A 22996-nucleotide genomic window follows, 5' to 3' on the forward strand; every position below is an offset into this window, starting at 1 on the left:
TTAAATATTTCAGCAATTTCAAAAGGTTTTATTCAACATTCTGTCAAGAAATTTGTTGAAACTGACCCTTTTGTTGCAAAAAATTTTTTTTCCAATAAACTGGCATTTTCAGATGAAAAAAGTTTCATCGAAAAATTCCCAACCAGCTCTAGTCAGTGCAAGTCTGTGGAGACCATAGTAATTTATACTAAAGTTTTTTAACTGATCTATAAAAGGTTATTAAAAATAAACATGTAAGTTCAAAACTGAAACTTGGACCTAGTTTCATAGGTCTGTAACAACACCCTTAATTGAGCCTCAAGGTTCCTAAGCTCTGCAGCACATCGTGCCTAAAGAGGAACCAAGAAACTGATTAACAACTGACATTTGTCCCCAGTTGAGCATGTGGATACACAGAATATTTTGCACACTCCTTGTTTTATATTAGAACTGGATTGAGTGTAAATGTTTTGAATTCCTTTACAGTCTTGTTGGAAAGGGACAGATTATTTCAGCATGACTCCCTTATGGAATCCGGTGTTTAGCAGATTACTTATGTTATTCTGTTATAGGTACACTACAGTGATAGACAAAATGGCAAAGAGTGTATGACCTGTTTGACACTGTCTCCTGTGCAGATGACTTTCCATGGCATCGGAAGCTCCATTGAAGCCAGCCATGACCAGGTATAATACCCTCACCCCACACATATCTATTTAATAAGGCCAACTAAGATGTCAGTATTACTAAATCTCACCTTTGCACAAATACTGCTTTATTTATGGCATGTTCTTGCCACCACCGTTTGCCTATATTGCCGCAATAAAATCCTTAAGGTGACCCACGAAGGAGAGGAAATTGCATTTGTGCCCTCTTTTGCTTCTTCAAGATGTACAAAGAAAACCTGAATGTTTTGGGTTTAAACTGGTGTGTAAGGGTCTGCTGGGTGGTTTTTTTATGTTCGTAATATCAGGTCTTATCTACCCTGATTTTATGGATGACTGGAGAAATAGAGGGATGACAGCATCCTAAGTGACAAGAGACTGGCAGCTTTGCAGTTGAGAAAAACTGAAATTTGTTTTTGTTTTTATTTAACTCAAGCTTCTGGCAAACACCTGGGACAAAATTTTTCTTTGTTAATCATTCCTTCTCCCTTGCCACTTCAGCTGAGATCTGAGGAGACTTCCATTCTAGTTCTATAGTCTTCCAAAACAGTGCTCTATAAAAACATGGAAGACGACAAGACTTTGATACTTCAGCTATTTCTAATGCAAAAAACAAGTCAAATAAAATAGTAAATCAAACACCGCACTTTTCAGACCCTGGGTATATATAAGAAGAAAACAAAAAAGGGCACAAGCAGTTTTTATTTGCTTTTGCGAGTCATCTTTAAATTGTACTAAATATGTCATACACTTTGTCAGCCTAAATGTAAGCTTCTTTCAGGGAGAAGAAGGAGACGTTTTGGCAATGATCAGAATTAGTTATGTTTGGGGAAAAGATTCAGAACCTTTAGCCATGTTTTAGGTTAAAAGAATTAAATGGAAATTTGTAGGGAGCTAGCTGTTAATATAAACGAATCCCTTTAGTTATTTATATGATAGCTTGAGGATTCTTCCTGTCTATAAAGTAGTGACTCACAACTACGTGGTACTTTACTATAATGGTAAACTATGGTAAATATCTTAGTGATTCAACAAACATATTCCCCTCAACCTCTCATTTCATCCAGCAAATTGTTTATACTGTTCCAAACTTTCTCAGCTTATCTTTCAGTAAGAACTCCTTTTTAACCTAGTTATGTCTCAGAAACAATATTTAGACCTATCAGTACTCAGTAAGGATCTGAGGTGGTCCCTGTCAACTTGGTAACAACTGCATTCTGGGCTACCAGTCAACTCGGCCTTGGCTTGGCATTTATTTAGGCAACAGCATGGCTTGTAAACAAAAAATCACCTTCTAAATAGAAATCACCTTTAAAGTTATATAAACAATTACATTTTTTTAAAAAGCTATGATGAAAAAACGTTACTTAGGTTGAAAAGTCAACCACTCAAAAGATAGGAATTGCCAGATTTAATGTTGCTTATTCAATCTTAATTTGTTCCACTTGTATGTCCATTCTATGCACTGAATTAGACAGAGGGCCTGTGGAAAACAATAATATGTGGTCATATAATTAAAGATTATATCATAATGCATATGCAAAAAGGAGTAGAATTAAGGTTGCATGGGCAATCATAAATCTGGCTTTCCTTAACCTTGCTTGACTTTGCAACTTAAATAATGTTCTTGTACTATAGTTTTTTTTAATGTAATTTCCTAAGTGTTTTTAAAAGGAAATATTATGTACAGCTGTAAGAATGACTCCCATCATGCAACACTTGAGTACCTGCATTTGAACTACAGGACTACCTACACTATCTAGCAGCAGGAAAAGGCTGTTATCCCAGAGGCGGGATGGCCCACTAGATTCATGGAATTGTTAGGAGATCCTGGTTTTCTCTCTCTCTCTCTTCCTCCAGGTGTTGAGGGAACTCCTCCCCTATCTGGTGCCCCAGTGTGGGGATGGGCTGCCTGTGATTGTTTTGGGAAACTAGAAAAATTGGAAGGGAAGCATTCCTAGCTGCCATCTGAAGTGGCAGAGTAGAATGACTCATTAACAAATAAAACTTTTCTCCCAATTTTTTATCAGAAGTTTGAGTTAAGTAATTTAACATAAAATGAATAACATTAGAGTTTTAAACAGTCTGACTAAAAATCTCTTTCCCCTCTGACCTGATATGATTGTAATTGATCAGTTACAATTTTCATCATAATGGTTTTACATAGTGTCAATGAATACTGTGGATTTAGCAAAAATAAAGAGAGACACTATTGTGGCTTTGTTAGGGTGAAGGATCTCAATTTTACATTTGAAATGAAGTCATAAAAGGCACCAGTTCAATAAAAATTAAATTATTGAAAAACCTGTCTTAACTCGTATTTGCTGTTTCTTACACATTGTATCTTTTGCGCTGTATGTTAGTTATGATGGGCTGGATCCTCAACTGGTGTAAATCAAACAGGACTTTGATTTTTAATAGACATATGCTCATTTACACCAGCTGAGGATCTGGCCTGGGGTGCTTTTAGGATCCCCCATTTTTTTTCCACACTTGTAGATTTTAATACTTCTTCCCTTCAGAACTTACTCACTAGATTTCTTAATTTTGCCCAATTTTCATCCCTAAAATCTAAATCCTATAAATTCAGGTTGTATATCATGGAAAATGACCTGAGAGAATAAAATAGTTCCTCTGGAGAGGTGATGGAACCCATCATATAAATATATATTAAACTACAGTATATTGGCAACTAGCACTAGCAACAACCCTACTGTGGCAGAAGGTTGGACTACTTGACCTAATACATCTTTCCATATCTTCATCTTGTATTGTTGTTTTGAGCCACTTCCTTAGTTTGGTGAAATTGAGTAGTATCATGGATCTGATAATGGTCACTTCTTCCTCTCAAGAAGTCCAGAATGGCATTTCCTGTGCTGGAGTCTACTTTCTGGGTCTACATTGTCCGTTGTAACTTAGGAACATCTTCATTATGCATGTCTAAAACCAGCGTGGTTACCCAGCAGTATAGTTATAATCCACCATGAGTGGATTTTTCAACTATGTTAAGAGTTGATCAGCAGTTTTCCAGTCAATCAATCTTTTCCATTTCCAGTGATGTGTAGAAGATGCCCACTCTAATTTTTTCTGAGTTTTTTGTTTCTAGTAAATGTATTGGAGTTGAACCTTTTTTTTGTACTGCATGATTGTTTTTGTCAGAAAAAACAGTAACAGATTATGGCCAGAGAGGTTAGGAAAGACAGTTCACAAGACCCCATCACAAACCTAGTGAATTCTAGAGAACTTTCTAAAACATTGCTGAAAGAAAGGAAGAAAAAAAGCTGGAACATCATATGGCACTGTAGAAGGAATCTGAATCTACTGCCAAAATGAAAAATTCTGTACGTTTTTGGACATTGGCAGCAATGGGTTCCAATAAGACTAGGAGTAATATTGAAGTGCTGATCCCCAACCATATTTGTGATAGGGTGACCAGGTGTCCCGATTTTACAGAGACAGTCCCAATATTCGAGGCTTTGTCTTATATAGGTGCCTATTGTGCCCACTCCCTTCCCAATTTTCACACTTGCTACCTGGTCATCCTAATTTGGGAGAAATATTTTTTCAGACTTTATAATAATACAATCAGCTCAGGTAACCTCCATTCCCTGTTCTCTTCCAGAATGTTCTGTTTTATCTTAATTTTTTAATCAACAATATTGTAATAAAGCCCCAAAGGAGGATTTTATTGCTATGGAAGTATTTAAGAAGAATTTTGATCAGTGGGCACCTGTTTTGGCTAAACTTTTCCCCAACATTAATATGCCCTCAGGTTGGGCTACCAGTATTATTATTCCACTTTATAAAAAAGGGAATAGGAAAGATCCAGGAAATTACTGTCTAGTTAGTGTATTGGATGTTGTTTTAAAAATTTACACTAGAGAGCTTTTGGGGAGATTAGAGGATTGGGCAGAAAAATAGTAAATGATTTGCTGAGGAACAAGCTGGTTTCCAAAATGCCCACTCCACCAGAGACCATCGGTTTTTCTTTCTTATTTGATCTATCAATATGTGCCACCTAAGAAAAGAAAATGGTACGCAGCTTTTGTTGATCTGAAATTGGCTTTTGATTCTGTTGATAGGGACGGCAATTATAGATTGCTGGAATAGATCCCCAGTTACTTTTTTTTTTGAGAGCTCTTCATAAACATACAGTGGCCAAGATTAGTATAGGCCTGTGTGGGAAATAAACAGATTTCATCCCAGTTACATCGGAGGTTTGGCAGGCCTGTCTTTTTAGCTCCTCTTTGTTTTAATTTTTATATCTATGATGTTGTTTTAGCATTAAAAAAGGATCAATTCTGTCCCCTAAAATTATGAATCACTCTGTGTCTGTTTTCTTATATGCAGAGGATGTGGTTTTGTTATCACAAACACCAGTGGGCCTGAAGAGTTTATTAAATGCATTTTGTTCATATTGCCAGTGGGAGGGCCTCTCGATAAATTATTCAAAAACTAAAGTAAATGTCTTTAGCTAAAGATGGCGGTTACATAAATGGAGGATTGATGGGCAATATATTGAACAAGTTAGCTCTCTCCCTTACCTGGGTGTCTGGATCTCACAAAATGGCGTCTAAAATCAACATCTTCAGGTAACGAAAGAAAAGGCCTCAAATTCAATCCACGCTATATTGCATTTTACCTGGACCTGTGGGGGTAAGTTAGTCAAACCTGCCCTTAGTGTGTTTTGTGTCTAAGGTATGTGCTCAAATTTTGTACAGCACAGAAATATGGCAATGGAATGATCCCATGGGACTGGAAGTAATTCAAAACAAATACCTTAGGAAGATCCTCAGTTTATCAAATAATATCCCTGCTGCTTTTCTTGGAGCCAAGATAGGCATGGGTTCTATTCTGCACAAAGTGCAACATCACAATATTAATATTCGGTTTTATAATTATAGTATGCACCATAGGCGTAGTTTGACTTCTGTATTTGGGGGCGAGGGGTGGGGTAGCTCCAGCCAGGTCAACTGGGCTGTGTGTAGGGGCAAATTCTGTGCCCGCCCAGGGTTGCAGTTGGGCGGAGGGGCAATGCCCCCCATGTCCATCCCAAACTATACCCATGGTATGCACCTACAGCACATGCCTACAGGAAGAGCTCAGCAGGTCTTTCTCATGCAAATTTTGTTAGTTAGAATATATTCAAAATTCCTTGCATTCTCTAGGTGTTACAATTAGAAATAATTAGGTTGAAGTTTAAACATGGGAACTCCATAATCAAGTCAAGAATAGAGCATATTGATAAGCAATAGGATATGGCAGTTGTTTCTATTACAAATATGTCACCTTGGTTTCCCCTTGTTAAAAAGACTTATGGGTGTGCCAGATATTTAGATAGTTTGTGCAATAACTTGCTAAGGAGATCATTCACAGCTCTCTGTTTTCAATCCATGCAGACAATTTACTTAGAAGGCCAATATACTGGCACCGAGAAATGTAACGGACTCTGTCCTTGGGACTGAGGGCAGGAAGAAGACACTACTGGTTATTTATTACATTGTAATCTGTATTGCCACTTGAGGTCAAAATGGCTTTCTGTGTTTTTGTCCTGGATGCCTTTTTTTTTTCTATGACCTCTTAAAAAAGTAGAATATTTGTTGGCATCTGATAATATATCTGTGATTCGAGCAGATGCCCAATTTGCATCGTGTCATGGTGATCATATATGGTTTAATGGTTTGTGTCCTTTTTCATCTTTCTTTATATGTTTTTATTATTGTATAATTCCAGATTTAGTTTTGTTTTATTGTACTACATTTTGGATTTTTGCTCATTGGCCTAAGGCTAAGTCGTTGTTAATAATAAACTGTTGATATTAAACTGCATTCACTTGAGCAAATTTAGATTCAAATAAACATTTCTGAAATGGTGGTGAAACAGCAAAAAAAAAAAAAAAAAAGCATATTAGTACTAGTTGGGATTGATCACATGATTGGCATTAGCGTGGTCTTCACTCTAAGCCCCTAGCTGCCAAGGCTTACCTCATTTGGTCAAAAATCAGCTTTGAAGAAATCATTTCCATTCTGTTTTTCAAAGGGAAAAATTGCAATTTGTTCCTAAGAGCTAATGTTATTTGGTGTTCACAAATAGTAAAAAGGGGTTTGTTTCTCTAATACCCTTGCCAACCGAGCCTGTGACCCAGATCTCTTGGCTCTGGCATTTCTCCTGTATTCAGCTTTGTCAGCTGTAATATCAGGAGTTTCCCAATATATATTTTGTTTTTTTAATACCTTCTCATAATCTCCCAGCATTCAGCAGCAGCCTTGCAAACTTTTTTATAAATGTCCAATAGAATTTATGTCATAGGCTGCCCTCAGTTAAGATGGTCACCATTTCCCTACAGAAGCTGAAAGCAGAAGTGAGGCTGCCTTTTGTAAAATTCCCTATAGTTTCTTGTGGGACAGAAGCCAGGCTGCCCGCAGGGATGGTGATAGTCTTTAGGCGCTATAGTTTGGAAATGAACAGGAAGCTAAGAGGAGAGAGGAATGTGGATTGTTAGAGGGCACTGAGAGGAATTGCAGAGAAATGCGGGACGCAGAAGGAAAACTGGAGGTATAGGGCAATATGTGACATAGAAGGGAAAATTTTGAGGGGTAGGAGATTGTAAGGGAAAAAATGGTGAGGAAGTGCAGAACAGCAGACTGGGCAAATCTGAGTTGGCCGTGGAGTGTGAGAAGGCAAGCGAATAAGAAGGAAGATGGATAGAGAGGGAAAGAAATTGAAATATTAGAGGAGTTGCAGAAAAGAGCCAGAAAAATTACTTCAGGGCCTTGCAGTGAGGGAATTAAAGAGCTCAATCTGTTTAGCATATCAAAAAGAAGACTGAGAGGTGACTTGATTACAGTGTATAAGCACCTTCATGGGGAGAAGGGCTCTTTAATCTAACAGAGAAAAGTTAAATTTTTTAACAGTGAGGGTGATTAAGTATTGGAACAAACTACCAAAGAAAATGTTGAGTGCTCCATCTCTTGATGTCTTCAGATCAAGACTGGATGCCTTTCTGTGATATATGCTTCAACAAGACCCAAGTTATGCATTACTCAACCCTAAGTTATTGCATTCAGTACAGGGGTAATTGGGTGAAATTCTGTGGCCTATGATATACAGGAGGTCAGACTAGATGATCTTATGATCCCTTCTGGCATTAAACTCTGTGAATTCATGAAGACAGCAGCTCTCTCACTCCTTTGAGCACAGTGAATCCTGCATATCCATATTTTTGTGTGTGCATTATGGGTCCATGCAGTGTTGCCAACGCTCATGATTTTAATGTGCGTCTTGTGATATTTGGCATTTTTCTTAACGCTCCAGCTCTACGAATCAACAGATTGAGAGAATCCCAGCTTTCGTTTAAAAACAAAAAAGTATTGTGGTTGCAGAGAAAAGCTGGAAAACATGAACTGAGTGCACCCTGAAGGCTCAGAAACCAGAAAACAAATTAAAGTAACAAAATTATTTTTAAAGACCATCTTATGGCCTCACTCATGATTTTTGAACACTTGGGTTGGGAATACTGTGCACGTAAGTCTGAATTTTGAACGTGAAGTAATTTCATGCATATCAGGGGTGGTTAGCTTCCTCTTACTGGCTCAGGCAGCAGACCAAAGCACATTGCAGTGTATTGTTTCCTTAAAATCTCATTATTTTTAAACCAACCCCATGATTCGGGGGGATTTAACGTACAATTCTTAGAGTTGGCAGTACTGTACATTAGTCTGTTTATTCCTGTATTTCTAGTGTGAAAGGAATGATCCTTCTGAAGCCTAGCCTGTGCCCTGGCCTCTGCAACTTGCTTTAATCCTGACATTAATGCTTGTGTTGCATTAGCGCTGACCTACTAATTACGTTGAAGAAAATAGCCCAATAGTATCATTATTATCTTATCATGCTTCATGGTAGGGAATTTCTAAAAGAGTCCTGTTTCTGTAACACTTTATACCTTATACAAGCCACTGTTATTGTCAGTTTCATTGTTAGGTTTAAAAATAATAACCATGACGAGTAGTAGAGGTGGAAGTGGTGCTATGGAATGGCATTTCTGTCAGTGGCAGCAGAAAGGGGCTATGCTAGGAAGCAAGAGGCAGTGAACATCGGCCTCATAAACAGCTGCTGAAAAGTTCATGTCCCAGATATATAGATGCCTGACAATAATAACAAGCAAACCAGGATGGGGCATGTACCATGCAGGCAGTGTTTGCCTGTAACACTGTTTGCCCACCTTGCTAGTAGGTGTTAATTTTACTGGGAAAGGGTTAAATAGGTTATGCAGACTCTCTTAGGTTGGTGAGTCTTTACTCCACCTGAATATAACAGAGACAGGAGTGGCTGTCTGGGAAGAGAGGATCTAGGATGTGGGCAGTGCAGTTCCAAGGGAGGAACCCTAGGATCATCAAAGTCTGGGGACAAGGTTTGAGCTGACCTCTGTTAGCTTATTGTTGATATCTCTGTTAATAAAGCCAAACTCCAGGAAGGGATAGGTTTTGATTTTATATAGTGCAAGGTCTATATTTGTAGAGCATGCTGGGAAATGGTACATACGTAGGTCAGAGGCTTTGGTTGTCATGATTTACAGAATATAAAAGAAATATTTTGGCTGTTGCTACCACTGCCAGAGACAATGAATGGCATTAGAAGGAAGCTTATGAGGATGCAAATACAACTTCTTTCTCTTCTCAATTTCTTTCCCATCAATTTTCAACCTGACAGAAGAAATTCTTAGATGGCCACAACTCTACATTAATTTCTAGCCACAGTGATTTTTGTTTTGTGACAAAATAAATGTCAAGATTTTTTTATTCAAATTTACTTCATAATCAGACTTTTTAGTTTTGTTGGAACTTGGACATAGCTGAAGCTGAGGCCCCAATATGCTTAGAGAGGGACAACTTATCCTATGACAGAATTGTAAAATACTTTTGACATCTTAGAACCAAACCCACTCTTCCTTTTCTGTCTCCTATAAGCTGTACCTACAGCTATGTTATAGTCACAGCTATTTTTAGTACAAGTCATGAGCAGGTCATGGGCAGTAAACAAAAATTCATGGCCCGTGACCTGTCCATGACTTGTACTTGTACTTGACTAAATCTTAGCGGGGAGGGCAGCCTGGGGGCGCCGTGGGTGCTGGGGGGTGAGGGAGGTGGCACGCAGCAAAGGACTACCGTTGGTGCTGGGGGAGAGGAGGGGGGGAGTTGGTGCGGTGGCAGGCTCCCTATCTGTTTCCACACCTCCCCAGAAGCTGCAACATCCCCCTCCCTCAGCTCCTAGGTAGAGGCGTGGCCAGGCAGCTCTGCGTGCTGTCTCCGCCCCAAGAGCTGGCTCCGCAGCTCCCATTGGCCAGGAACCACGGCCAATGGGAGCTGCAGGGTGGTGCCTGAGGCGGAGGCAGTGCACAGAGCCACTTCGCCACACCTCTACCTTGGAGCCGAGGCCCTGTCACCGCTTCCGGGAGTCTTCTGGGGTAAGCATCAACCAGAGCCCTCGCCCCATCCAACTCCCCAACCCTCAGTCTTGAGCCCCCTCCCACACCCAAACTCCTGCTGCTGTGGGAGGGAGGCACCGTGGCCTGAGACTGCCCCAGCAGAAGCCGGTGCAGCTGGCCCAGGGGCTGCCCAAGCTACTCAGGAGGCCCCCGGGCCACCCACATCGGCCGCTGCAGAACTCATGGAGGTCAGGGAAAGTCACAGAATCTGTGACTTTCCCTGACCTCCATGACAAACTTGCAGCCTTAGCGATACCAATTTATACTGACATTTCAGTTTTGAGAGTCATCCCACCAGGTTTTAGTTATGCCTACTAGATCATAGTCTGTTATTTAGTACTTTCTGCGTGTCTGTCATGCTCCTTGCGTTTGTGGATAGAAGCTTTAGTACATTAATTCTCTCCTTATTTTTTGAATTCTGTTTTATATTAACTCAATTTCTGTCTTTTTTTTTTTTTTATGTTGGATGTACATGACAGAGCGTTTGCTCTTCCCTGGCTGCAACTAAAGCTTTCCCTGGAGAGCATGAGATCAAACACATGTATTTGTGCAGAATTTAATCTTTCATTTAATAAAAACTAAGTTACTAATTTCCTTCCAAGTGAGAGCAGAATGTAAAGCATTGCCTTTCTGAGTATGCAGACAGAGAGTTCCAGTGATCCCATTCGCGGGTTCCCACACTTTCATAGTGTAACCCCCATCTTAACAGAGTTACAGAGCCAGATACCCCATTGCTCCGCATATGTACATTTATTCTCAGCAGTGCAGAGTGGGTATGAAATGCCACCATTCTGAGCTGGCAGAGTTTTACAGTTCCCACCAATGAATGACATAGTGCACGGCAACTAAGAATCAGGCCCACTGACCCACTGACTACATCCCTTCCCCTTGAAATAACACCAAATAACATCCCTGTGGCAGCTACATAATTGCTTATATAAACACAATAATATTAGGAAAGTATTTAATGTATGTTTAGCTGTCTTTCACTGCAGTATAGCAGGTGGAAGCATGGGGGAGGAGCCAGCAACGTGTAATTAGCCAGATGTCTACCAGCAAGTGGTCTGCTGTCGATAATTTGTAACCACAACTCTAATCAGTTATAAGACTCGTAAGTGTCACTGTTACTGTTCAAATCCATCTGGACAGCAGTGAAACTCAAGAGTGATGTTACTTTCATGCTGCTGCTTGGAATGGCAAGAACCAGCTGCAGGGACAGTGCTGGAGAAGTTCAGAAGGGATGGAGATTACTGAGAAGGGCTGGGGAACAAAGCCCTGTTTTCCTTCTCCCCACTAGGAAAGGAAACTCACCCCACTCACAGCATCAAGGAAGCTCGATGGGATGGATAGCGTGGTGGAGACCCTCCTCCCTTGCAGCATCAGCAAGCTGTGGAGGGAGTGTAAGAGACAGGAAGCTCTGCAGTTAGAAATGGGTAGAACTTCATATTTATCAGACCCCCCTCTTGACAAATGTTGAGAACAAAGATAAAGCCCCAAGCACAGTCCCCCATACATCCTCCCACCTTTCCCAGAAGCTGGGATTGGCTAGGGAGATGGCTTCTCATTGGGGGGTTTCATTTCAACCTTTCTGGTGGTGGTAACCTCATTTTAATAGCTACATCTGGAAGACAAAACCTATTAACCAGTGGATGGGCATCTGGTAAAATTTTCAAGAATTGTAAATTAAAATTATTAACAATTAAAAACTAGTTAATCGTTTAGTGTTTTAGAGTATAGGTTCATCCATCTTAGGCAGATTGTGGTGTCCCTAAAAAGTTGTTGACGCCCACACTTTAATGTTTAGTTTACTACCCACCCAAGCTGCATGCAGTATCTGCCAGAGCTGTTTGTGGCACATTCCAAATGCTAACCGAAGTAATCCAGTATCTGTTCATTGACAACTTGTTTAATCACTTGTCATCCAGTGAAATTTCGCAACAGGCAAACTGATTATATAATTGGCATTTAAACACAGCACACCCACCACCTAAAGTATACGCAGTATTTACATAAGCATTTTGCATGCTAAAATAACAATTTGCGTACATGCCACGTACTGAAGAATTGCGTGTCTGCCAGGACAGTCTTTGTCATCTGGTTTTCTCTCTTGTTACTTAGTGAAGTCACTTGACCAACATTACGCACTTACCTAGTGCAAACAAGGTGGCATAGTTTATTAACTACATAATCGTTCTGTCATATGCCAGCTGGATCCATGATACAAACTGAGGATGAAATCCTGGCCCCATTGAAGTCAAAGGAAGCTTTGCCATTGACTTCAAAGCAGCCAGGATTTAATTGTAAATTTTTTCACACTAGTGCTATGACGAAGATGTCAGGAGTTATTACTAATCACACGGGAACAGCCAAGCTTTGTATAACTTATGTTACAAGGGGGAAAAAAAAGAAACAAATCTAAATCTTTTTTGCTGGGAATAGGTTGTTCAAACTCGCTTCACTTTTACTCCTAGCACCTGTCTGCTCAGGGTATAAGATAAGGATCGAAAAGGCCTTAAGGGTGTCAGAGAAACAGATGGTGTCTGCATCCTGCCTTAGGCCTCTTCTAACCTAAATTCTGGCTCCATCTCCCAACCAAATGCCAATTGTACCACCTCACCCAGTTGTTTTCTTTAATCACTGGTTCCTGACTGAAGGTTCCTTCACTTTACCCAAGAAAAGAAGAGGGAATCACCACCCCCTTTTTTCTTGGAAACTCAAGATTACCAAAATCTTCATAAGGTAACTCTCTGCTGTGCAGAGTCCTTATAATATACCGGTACTTTCCTCATTTTCTAATCCTTTCCTGTCCAGCTCAGATCATCACCAGTTACATTCATATATTAATGCTTCTGTACCACCAGGATCCCTCCCATTTGCTAAATAGAAGAGTTGTTCCAGATTATTTTGGCCTACTATAAGACTGGACTAACTGATATCATTTTATCAAATTCAGAAACAAGGGTGTCCATTTCTTAGCACTAAAGCAACTGTGAACCCCAAGCACCGATACAGTGCTGCCCACAAAGGACAGAGGAAAGCAGCTGGAAAAAATATGTATATATAAAAATATACAGATATATTTCATTTTCAAATTTTCTTAGTTTTTACTTTTGCCTGCTTTGGGCTCTCTGTAGGAAGGTTTCCTGGGGGTTTGCTTTTTTCATAGTGGTCAGTATTTCCTTTTTTAGGGAAAATAAAGACTGGCCTACTGCAAACACAGCCCATTGGCTTAAAATGCTACCATCAGAAGAAGCTGATGACAGATGAGCAAATACATTGCCTTGTCTGCCTTGTCGAGTATCATAACACTGTTGAATCTGTTCAGATATTGCCATCGGATCATGGGTGGAGTGATGTAGGGCTTTCCTAGCCTCTCCAAGAAGTCTGACTCAAAGGCGGATCACAAAGCCTATAGATTCCAAGGTTGAATGATTGTCCCACCGCCAGTAAGGATTTTGCTTCAAAGCAGTCTGAATTGGATCAGGTTTCAAGTATTGCTGCAAAATCTCAAAGTGTTATGCAGGTGCCAAACATTCAGGTCATTGTGCCTTTTAAGCAAGCATTGGCATGTTAAAACACTTTGGGAGGGATTTTCAAAAGCACCTGATTGAGTTAGGAGTACAAATGTCAATGATTTTCAATGGGACTTTTGATCTAATACTTCTGGGGACTTTTGAAAATCCCATCCTTCTCTGGAGCTCATCTTGGACTCTGAAGTAGAGTGGCTTCTTCTCCAAAGGTGGAGAGCAAGGAATATATCAAGACTGTCAAGCTCTTAAGGCCATCTCATATGTTCTTGGCTCCTGTTACAGAACTACAAAATGATGCATGTGATAATGCCCAAGCCCGTGTGTGTGTGTTTGTGTATGTGTGTCCATCCACACTCACACATATAATTATATTTACTTACTCTTCACATTTACACTTAAAAACACCTATTCATAGTCCTAGTCTCCAAAAACAGGGGTAGAATATTCCAAGATTGGTTTGCAGCTCTTGATCCTTAGGTCAAACTTGCAGTGTAACATTAGGCAACAAAGATGTAGCTGAAGAGGCCTTCGTCTTCATCTGAAGTTTGAAGGATCTCTTCCTCTGTTGAAACTGAGAGGATTGCTGTTGATTTTGTTGCTGCTGTCTTCTCTGAGTGTAGTAAAATGAAGAACAACAACACAGGTAGTAGTGCCTGTGATATCTAAACATAGGAGCAGGAGTTCTTCTTGTAAAAGCTTGTAACAATTTCAAAGATCTTGTGGTAGACTGTGTTTCTTTCATCTTTTTCTAAAACTTCATCAGTTTTAACATGAATAGACCGTTTTCATTGAAAGGAAGATCCTCTATTTTAGATTTTGTCTCTAGAGGCCAAGAGGGAGCCCTTAGCCACTCGTGTTTGCGGAGAGTTATGGAAGAAACAGCCAATCTGGCTACAGTGTCTGATACATCAAAGTAGCCCCAGATGCATTCTTTGCAACGTACAGAGGAGGGTTTTAAGCATCTAGGAGCCAGATCAGATTACTTAGCTACCAAAAGCTCAGTTGACGTGGAACCGAAGCTTGGTGCTAAGGCAACCGCCTTTACCATACTAGTCTTCTTGGATCTGGAAGTACATAGACAGGCCTCCTGTCTATTACAGGAGTGGGTGGGTGAGGTTCTGTGGCCTGCAATGTGCAGGTCAGACTAGATGATCATGATGGTCCCTTCTAACCTTAAAGTCTATGAGTCTCTCTCCCTTCAGATCTCTTCCACACCACCAGTCAAAGCCTTCTGCAATAAGAGAGCTAGGAATCTATTTTGTCTCTCCTTCTAGTCCCAGGGCATGAATGTGCTGCAGGTAGCAAATGCAAAGGAGAATGTTCTTCCCCATGGCACCTGAGACATCTTGTGTGGGCATTTGATGCTGGGAAGACTGTGTGGCATGCTGTACATCTTTTAAAGCCATGTTTCCTTATCTTCAGATCCACCATCAACACTGGTACCGAGTCCCATGAGTATCTAAAAAGTATCCTAAAAATTTAATCTAACACTAATAACTATAAACAAACTATTCTAAAAGAACAATGAACTGGGAATACATTTACCCAGAAGCTACGGATCCAAGCGATCCATGCCTGTCCATCTGCTTCAGTTGAAAGGAACTGAGGCAGCAGATGGCGCCACATCTCCTTTCATAGCCTTGCCCTCAGAACATGCTCAGAGGTTCAAGGAATTACAGGAGGGGCCTATGAGCTCTCTAACAGGAACTCCTACCAGAGGGTTTCACCATCTGAGCTGCACTGCATCCCAAGAGTGTGAATATGCAGAGACTATCCTGAAGAACTCCAGTTACAACAAGTAACCTTCATTTCCTAGTTTTAAATGTTATAAAATTTAAAACATAAATAATCAAAGTACTAAAAATTCAAAAGTCACAGCAACACCTTCCCTCCAGATTGTCCTACCAAACAGCAACTTCCTCAACCAGCCATCACACTCTTCAACCTCCCTCCTCCCAAAAGTCTGTGAAAATAGAAAGGCCTTGCAGTGAAATTGTCAGCCTCAAGAATAAGGACACAGAGCTTTCACAGTGACAGACCTGCGGGTGGCTATATTACAACAGAAAAACTTCAAAAACAGACTCCAAAGAGAGACTGCAGAGCTAGAATTGATATGCAAACTAGACACAATCAACTCCGGTTTGAATAAGGACTGGGAATGGCTGAGCCATTACAAACGTTGACTATCTCCCCTTGTAAGTACTCTCACACTTCTTATCACACTGTCTGTACTCGGCTAGCTTGATTATCACTTCAAAAGTTTTTTTTTTTTTTTTTTTCTCTTAATTAATTGGCCTCTCAGAGTTAGTAAGACAACTCCCACCTGTTTATGCTCTCTGTATGTGTGTATATATATCTCCTCATTATATGTTCCATTCTATATGCATCCGAAGAAGTGGGCTGTAGTCCACGAAAGCTTATGCTCTAATAAATTTGTTAGTCTCTAAGGTGCCACAAGTACTCCTGTTCTTCTTTTTGCGGATACAGACTAACACGGCTGTTACTCTGAAACAGAGCTTTCACAGTGACTGGTCCATAATGTTGGAAGAAAGAGGTCAGGATGATGACAAACCTCAGCAACTTTAGTCAATAGCAAAACACATTTATTCTAACTTGCTTTCCCCCAACACAGCAGTGATATAAATATCAATATAGAAACATCAAGCCAAACCAAAACAATAGCCTGAAAATTAAACTTCTGAATCAAGGCTGATCTCTGTTACTCTTTATATCTCTGCTTGGTCTCTCCTTTTTACCTCTACAGAGATCAAAGGGCATAATCTCCTATAACCAATCATATCATCTACACCACCACATCCCCTGCTGGTGACAATATTGTTCAAACCTCTTGGCCACTAAATATTGGTGACTGAAGAGTAGTGACATCCAGGGCAGGCTACAAGGGCCATTTAACTTAATATACTACCTTCAGATAGAATCCCCTCGCCCTTCCATCCATACACACCAAAATGCCTTCTCCCGATATATGATTTTCTCTGTCCCGTGTCGACAATAGCTGAAAATTTTAATCCCTCAGCATTAGTCTCATCTTCAGCTGTCTGTGAGAGAACTCTTCATTCATTTTTGTATTTTAAAATCATGTTGTATGGTTAGGCTCAGGAAGGCAGGAGACCTGGCTCTTCTCAGTGTGGGTAATATAGAGCATTCTGTCTCCCAAATTGCTTAGGCCAAGTAAAAATTACATAGAATGTATAAGTATATCATAGTTATTTATATTATGTGTTATGTGTTCTACATACAAACATAAGGCAGACTATCCTTTAAGTATTCCACTGTAAGCCCTATTTTCATGCCTAGTCAGCATGTTTCAACCTTGTACAACAGCTGCTGAAGCTCTATTGACTTTTCAGCCTATCACCTGTGCATCTTGTTAAACATTTGTAAATCTAATACAGTAGGTTGTTTGACTGCAACCTGATAAAGGCACATCCACTTAAATGAGACACGTGCTGCAGAACAGATTCAATGCTATATAATTTAGTTACCCTGAGCAATTAATATACCCTCTGCACATTCATATAAATAAGCAGGACACCTGTTGTTTGCAAGAGCTGCAATTCCAGTAGCTTGAATTGATGGTTGGGAGCATAAACCTTCAATTGTGTGTGGCCATCAGTTCAATGTAAGGTTATTAAATAAATCACTCTGACTTTATTATAGTTCCTAAATGTTTAACACTCTTTTTAAACAGTTAATGCAGTAAACTATTCCCACCACAATACACTTGTATGAGTTTCTGATTTGAAATGATTCTTAATTGTAATATTTAGCCCTATGCCACATTATATCCCAGGTTCCACCAAAAACACCTCAGGAAATAATTTGACCACTGGTATGTACCAGTTGCTCTTGGTCAGGCTGAAGACCCTTCCCTGCAGGTACTGGTGTGTAGCCTCCTGGTACCAAGGTCTGAGGTCCGAGTTGTGGATCTGGGGGCAATGGGCTGATGGGGAGGCTCTCTTGTCCCTTCCAGGCCTTCAGCAGGTTAATGTTATACACCTGAGTAGACTTCCTTTTCCTGGGTTTCCATATCCTGTAATCGACCTCCCCTGCCTTGAAGGGGCCTTATGATAGAGCTGACGTCTGTAGAACTTACACGGATGTAAGCTCAAAAGCTTGTCTCTCTCACCAACAGAAGTTGGTCCAATAAAAGATATTACCTCACCCACCTTGTCTCCCTAATATCCTGGGACCAACACGCCTACAACAACACTGCCTATACCACTTTGTCAATTATGTGGGAAGACTACTGTGCCCATATGAAGCCCTACTGATAGCAGTGAGGCTCTGCACAGGTGCATCAGTCCATCAATGCAGAGAACAATGCAGGATTGGGGCCTTGGTTTCCAGTGTACATCAATTAACAGGATTATGTCTCAAAATGAATAAGCAAATTAATTAATGTGTGCGAGAACATGCCCATCGTTGTGCATGTGGACATGTTTGTGAGTGACAATCACTAAACTAATAGAGCATTAAAACTAGGAGGGACCATTTGACATTGTTGTCTAATCTCCATAATCATTGCATAAGGTGGTGTGGGCTTAAAAGGGAGCTAGGCAAGAGAGAAAGGGGCATTGTCTGGACAGTTGTGGCTTCAAAGATATTTTGGGGAAATTGGCTTCACAAATCATGAATGTAATAAACTTTCACTTCTTGAAATCTTAGTTTTAAAAGATGGTGTAGAAGAAGTGACGAATGTTTGGTGGATTCATTCTAACTCCTAGTGGGGATTGTCCATATCACATCTCCACTGCACGGAGAGCACCATATGGCAGGATTAGTCGCTATTGTCTGTGAGCCAGTTGCTACAATATTAAGAGTTATTGCAGTTCAAGGCTGAGGTGCATTGGTAGAACTGTGAAGGAAAGCTGTACCTAATATAAAATATTCCCTTTGGGCTTCATTTGCCCTTGCAGAACAAAAGGTCTGAGCATCTAAAGAGTCTGATGACATGCCAGGGAGGATTGCACAATTGAGCTATGCTGAAGCATTTTGAGAACTTTTGCAAAACTTTTTATAGTTTTATGACCATAAATTAAAAAACCTAAATGATTTGTGGAAATCCTAACTAAAACGCACTTTAAAAACCTTCCAACCAATAATCTTCACTAGAAAGTTAAGTCTATACATCTGCCAAATGTTCTTTAGAGTGTAGAAGCCACTTCTAGTGATGGCTTGTTAACTTTATTTAACAACTGCAAATGGCTACAGTTTCTAATTGTTACTTAAAAAAAAAACAGGAAGAGTTTACACAATGGAGGTTCTTTTCTGATTCCCAAATTAATTGCTTTGAAATCTCTCACAGATTACATCAGTGTCTTACTTGCATTCGTGTTGCAAGATGGCGTCTATTGTATATCATTAGTGATGCATTAAATTAGTTGTTTACATTATAAAATCTAAACATACTAGAATCTTTTGTGTTTGTCTTCAAAGATTCCTGTTCTAATAAAGCCTTCTGAAACAAGTAAAGTTGTCTTTTTTGTTTAGTTAATGCATCAGTGGAGAACCTAAAGATTTGTAGCTTCTAGCCATCCTTCTCTGTGGTTAGTAGAGTGTGAGGAAATTGTGTTTGAGAGAATACATCTCTTCACTTAAACTAGAAAGTAATAGTTTTAAATTAATTACTTTACACTTAGAGATGGTAACATCTGAGCAAAGGAGATAAAGGATCTGATTTTAATTTGTCCAGCTCTCACAAGATGCTTTGCATTAGTGTGTCTCTGACTTTAAGCAGAAGCTACAGTTGCCCCCAACTTTTATAGATAGTGGGCTGAGAATGCAAACCTGCTGCTGGACTTGTATTCTTTCTGAGTATTATGTTCCCTTCCCCATGGCAGTTACACATACTAAGTGTCAGGTGCTAAAAGATCAACATCACGTAATGAACATTTCAGTTGAAAATTTAAACAAGCTCTGCAATTGGGACACCTGACTTTATTATTCAATGCAAAAGTTTACAGAGACATACTGAAAAGGAAAAAATAAAGTACATTATAGTTAACAGCTGAAATGTGGTTGGGGTTCTGCATCAGTGCATGGGGAGAAGAGGATAGACTTTTCACTACATCATGTGTCAGTTGTTCAATAAGAGAAATTAATGTGCTAACACATATTTCAGGACATGTATCTACCCTGCAAAATTGGTCTTTGAGTTTACTTACCAGGCACAAAATCTACTTGCCTGTTTTCACCATGATGATAATGAAAAACCTAGTCATATTTACTTGTCTGTCAAAAAAATGACATGCCTTAAGCCAGCAGTCAAGTTGAATTGTCAAGGCTGTGTTTTATATAAAAAGGTGTCACTGAATGCAAGAAGAGCAAGCTAAACTTTGACCTCAAAAGCAGAATATCCTGTGTTCACTAAGGTATGGCCTTCAGAAAAACAAGTCAACAGGTTTGTGTACCTGTGTGGACTGTGGAAATACAATACTACAACATGCAGTGTGTTAAAGTACTAAAGGGAAAAACTAGCAAAGTAAGTTATAGAGTGAAGTGAACAGTATTGAAACTAATGCAAAAGCAGGAAGTATAGAACTCAAGGAAAGTGTAAAAGAACATAAGGAACATCTGGAATGAGGGTTTGAACTGGAGAATAACCTGTAATAAACCAACAATGCTATAGTACAAGGCAATGTGATTAAAATGCGCTGAAGACAGCTTGGAAAAGCACTTTGTTTTGGGACAAAGTTATGATTGGATTAAACAAAAATTAATAGATTCCTCTCAGCCTTAAAGATTTGTGGGTGAAGGAGAGAATGAGAGGCATAACAAAAAAAGCCTTATTGCACAGCCTTCAGGTTGTAGTGTTAAGACATTCTTCTTAAAATGCTGAAACAAGTTTTGTTATGTCAGTGATGTAATGGACTGTGCGTAAACAATGGGATAATGATAGTTGGTAGGTAATTTTAGCACAGAAAATTATTTGGTTGTGAAGTTTCAAAAATATACAGAACAGTGACCCAAGGCACAAATGAAAACATATGCAGACCTTGAGGAAAAGGCAAAGGGTCACATTTTCAGAAATGCCCTCTGATTCTGGACATCCAGCTTGACCCATTGGTCCTGATTTTCAGAAGCACTGAGCACTCACAGCTCTCAGCATCTTCAGATGTAGGTGCTCAGCACTTCTAAAATTCAGACCCCGAATGTCTCAAATTGGTACCCAAAATGAAAGTCCACTTTGAAAATCTGATCTGTGTCCTGATCCTGGGAATATTTACATATGTGTATAACTTTATGCATGTGAATAGTTCTATTGGACTTAATGAGAACTGGTCTGCATAGATTTACACAGTTACAGGTGCCAGCTAAATCAACATAAACCAGGCTTAAACTTTAAATGTAAAGAGTCCACATACAGAGTTGCACTGGGTGTGTTTAATATGATGCCTTTGATTAAACCAGTGCAGTTTTTGTACATAGACCAGGCCTAAGGGCCTCACACAGTGTCACACAGACAAATGCAGTACTACAGTCTTCCATGAGGATGACTGGGAAACTGCAGATTCCAGCCAATAATACTAATAATTCATACTCTGAATCTCCATTCGTTCGCTTTTATTTTCTTCTGATAATTCTTGTTTTTTTTCATGAGGCAGATGGTGTTGGTATCCACTTGCTGGCCCGAGGAGACTAAAGAGGAAATTTGTGTTAATGGTTTGAAAAAAGACAAGGGGGAAGCATGGAAAGGTAGAGGTAAATTGACTGATGTCAAAGGGAGGTCACTGCCTGTCACACTTGAGGTTTATGGGCTAAATTGTAGCCTTAAGGGGCACAATGCCTCCTTATGCTCCCCTTGGGGAGGTGTACTAAGAGCTTGATCTAGACCTACGTTCATTTTACAATTGAATACTGAGCTACCCAAGAGCCAGTTGACAGCCAGTGAGATGGCAATTGTATGGATGAGCCCAGCCTTAACAGCTCTTGGAGGATGCACTGGTTTTAGCGACTATGAGGGCAGAAGTAGTGTCAAATCCCATTTTTCTCCAACAAACAAAGAATACAATGGAAACTGCAGGTGTGCACACTCAGACCTTTTCTGTAGTGGTTTTTTGGCATTGTAGCTACACTGTAGCTACACTGATTCAGAGATTTCAAGGACAGAAATGTAGTCTGATCTTGTTTATGATCATGTAGTCTGATCTTCTGCATAACGCAGGCCATAGAATTTCACCCACTAATTCCAGCTTCTGGTGGAGCTAGAGAATCTTTTTTAGAAAGACATCCAGTCTTAATTTAAAGACTTCGCATAGCTAGGTAAGTCGTTCCAATGGTTAATTATCCTGTTAAAACTTGCACCATATTTCTAATCTGAATTTGTGTAGCTTCAGGTTCAACTGATTAGATCTTGTTGTGCTTTGGTCTGCTAGATTAAAGAGCCCTCTAGTCTCAGAATTCTTTCCCCCATTTTAGCTTTGTTGTTCTCTCAATGTAAGGAAGATTTTCCATACTTCGTATCATCCTTGTAGCTCTTTTCTGAATCCTTTCCAATTTGTCAATGTCCTTTTTAAAGAGTAGACTCCAGAACTGGACACAGTATTTCAGCAATGGTGTCACTAATGCCTCATACAGTGATGATAACACCTCCCCAATTCTAGTTGATAGTCCCCTGCTTAAACTTCCAAGGATCACATTTGCTCTCTTAGCTATGGCATCACTCTGCAAACACATGTGCAATTGATTATTCATGCAAGCCCTGGTGTTGAGGTGCTACACCCATGTAAGATAGAGCTAGCATCAGTGCATTTCACCCTAATGAAAGCTCCCGGTTGCACCATGGCAGTGTGTCAACATCAGATGTTTGCACTAGTATACCTACATCACCATAGATTCATGGTCTTTGTGGGTGAGAACAGAATGCAACGAGGATTTATAGCATACGTTGGAAGTAGAAAATCTTTACATTTAAGAGCAAAGACCAACTTACCCTAAAACTACCATTTTCTGTCGTGATCTGTTTCAATTCAGTTGTTGGTAATACACTTTAAAATTTTAATCTGCTGGATTTGTTGTGTTACACTCCGATCCTACAAAGTTCAGATACTGAATGCTACCTGAATGTGACTGAGCACCCACTCAGCACTGCTCAGTCAGTGTTTGGCACCTGGCAGGATCATGCTTTAAGTGAGCTCAGCTTTTGTGCTTTAGAAAATATAGTTTAATATACTTTAAAGGAACTTTTCATACAGGAATGTATTTGTGTTCCCTGAATATGTCTGCCTATATATTTTACTATTTGATGTCTTATATGTAACCGACAAAACTGACTTCAGATAACATAAAAATTTTAGAAACATTCTGCATCCTGA

General features: G+C 39.8%; 1 protein-coding gene across 7 annotated transcripts in view; it reads left to right on the plus strand.

Annotated features, from left to right (window-relative positions):
- STAU2 (staufen double-stranded RNA binding protein 2) overlaps positions 1-22996 on the plus strand; it is a 222734-nt gene that overhangs the window by 128528 nt on the left and 71210 nt on the right. For 4 of the 7 annotated variants that reach the window (XR_008443743.1, XM_054017183.1, XM_054017186.1 and 1 more), the window contains one exon: positions 552-665. The exons of 2 other annotated variants lie outside the window; for them this stretch is intronic. Coding sequence is in view for 4 of the 5 variants with exons in the window: in XM_054017183.1 (XP_053873158.1) it covers positions 552-665 (114 nt within the window). In the remaining variant the exon portion in view is untranslated. The remainder of the gene's footprint in view (positions 1-551; positions 666-22996) is intronic. One more of the 7 variants, XM_054017187.1, reaches the window with a different exon arrangement.

This window comes from Malaclemys terrapin, chromosome 2 (genome assembly GCF_027887155.1).
Source record: "Malaclemys terrapin pileata isolate rMalTer1 chromosome 2, rMalTer1.hap1, whole genome shotgun sequence".
In the NCBI taxonomy this organism is placed as follows: Eukaryota; Metazoa; Chordata; order Testudines; family Emydidae; genus Malaclemys; species Malaclemys terrapin.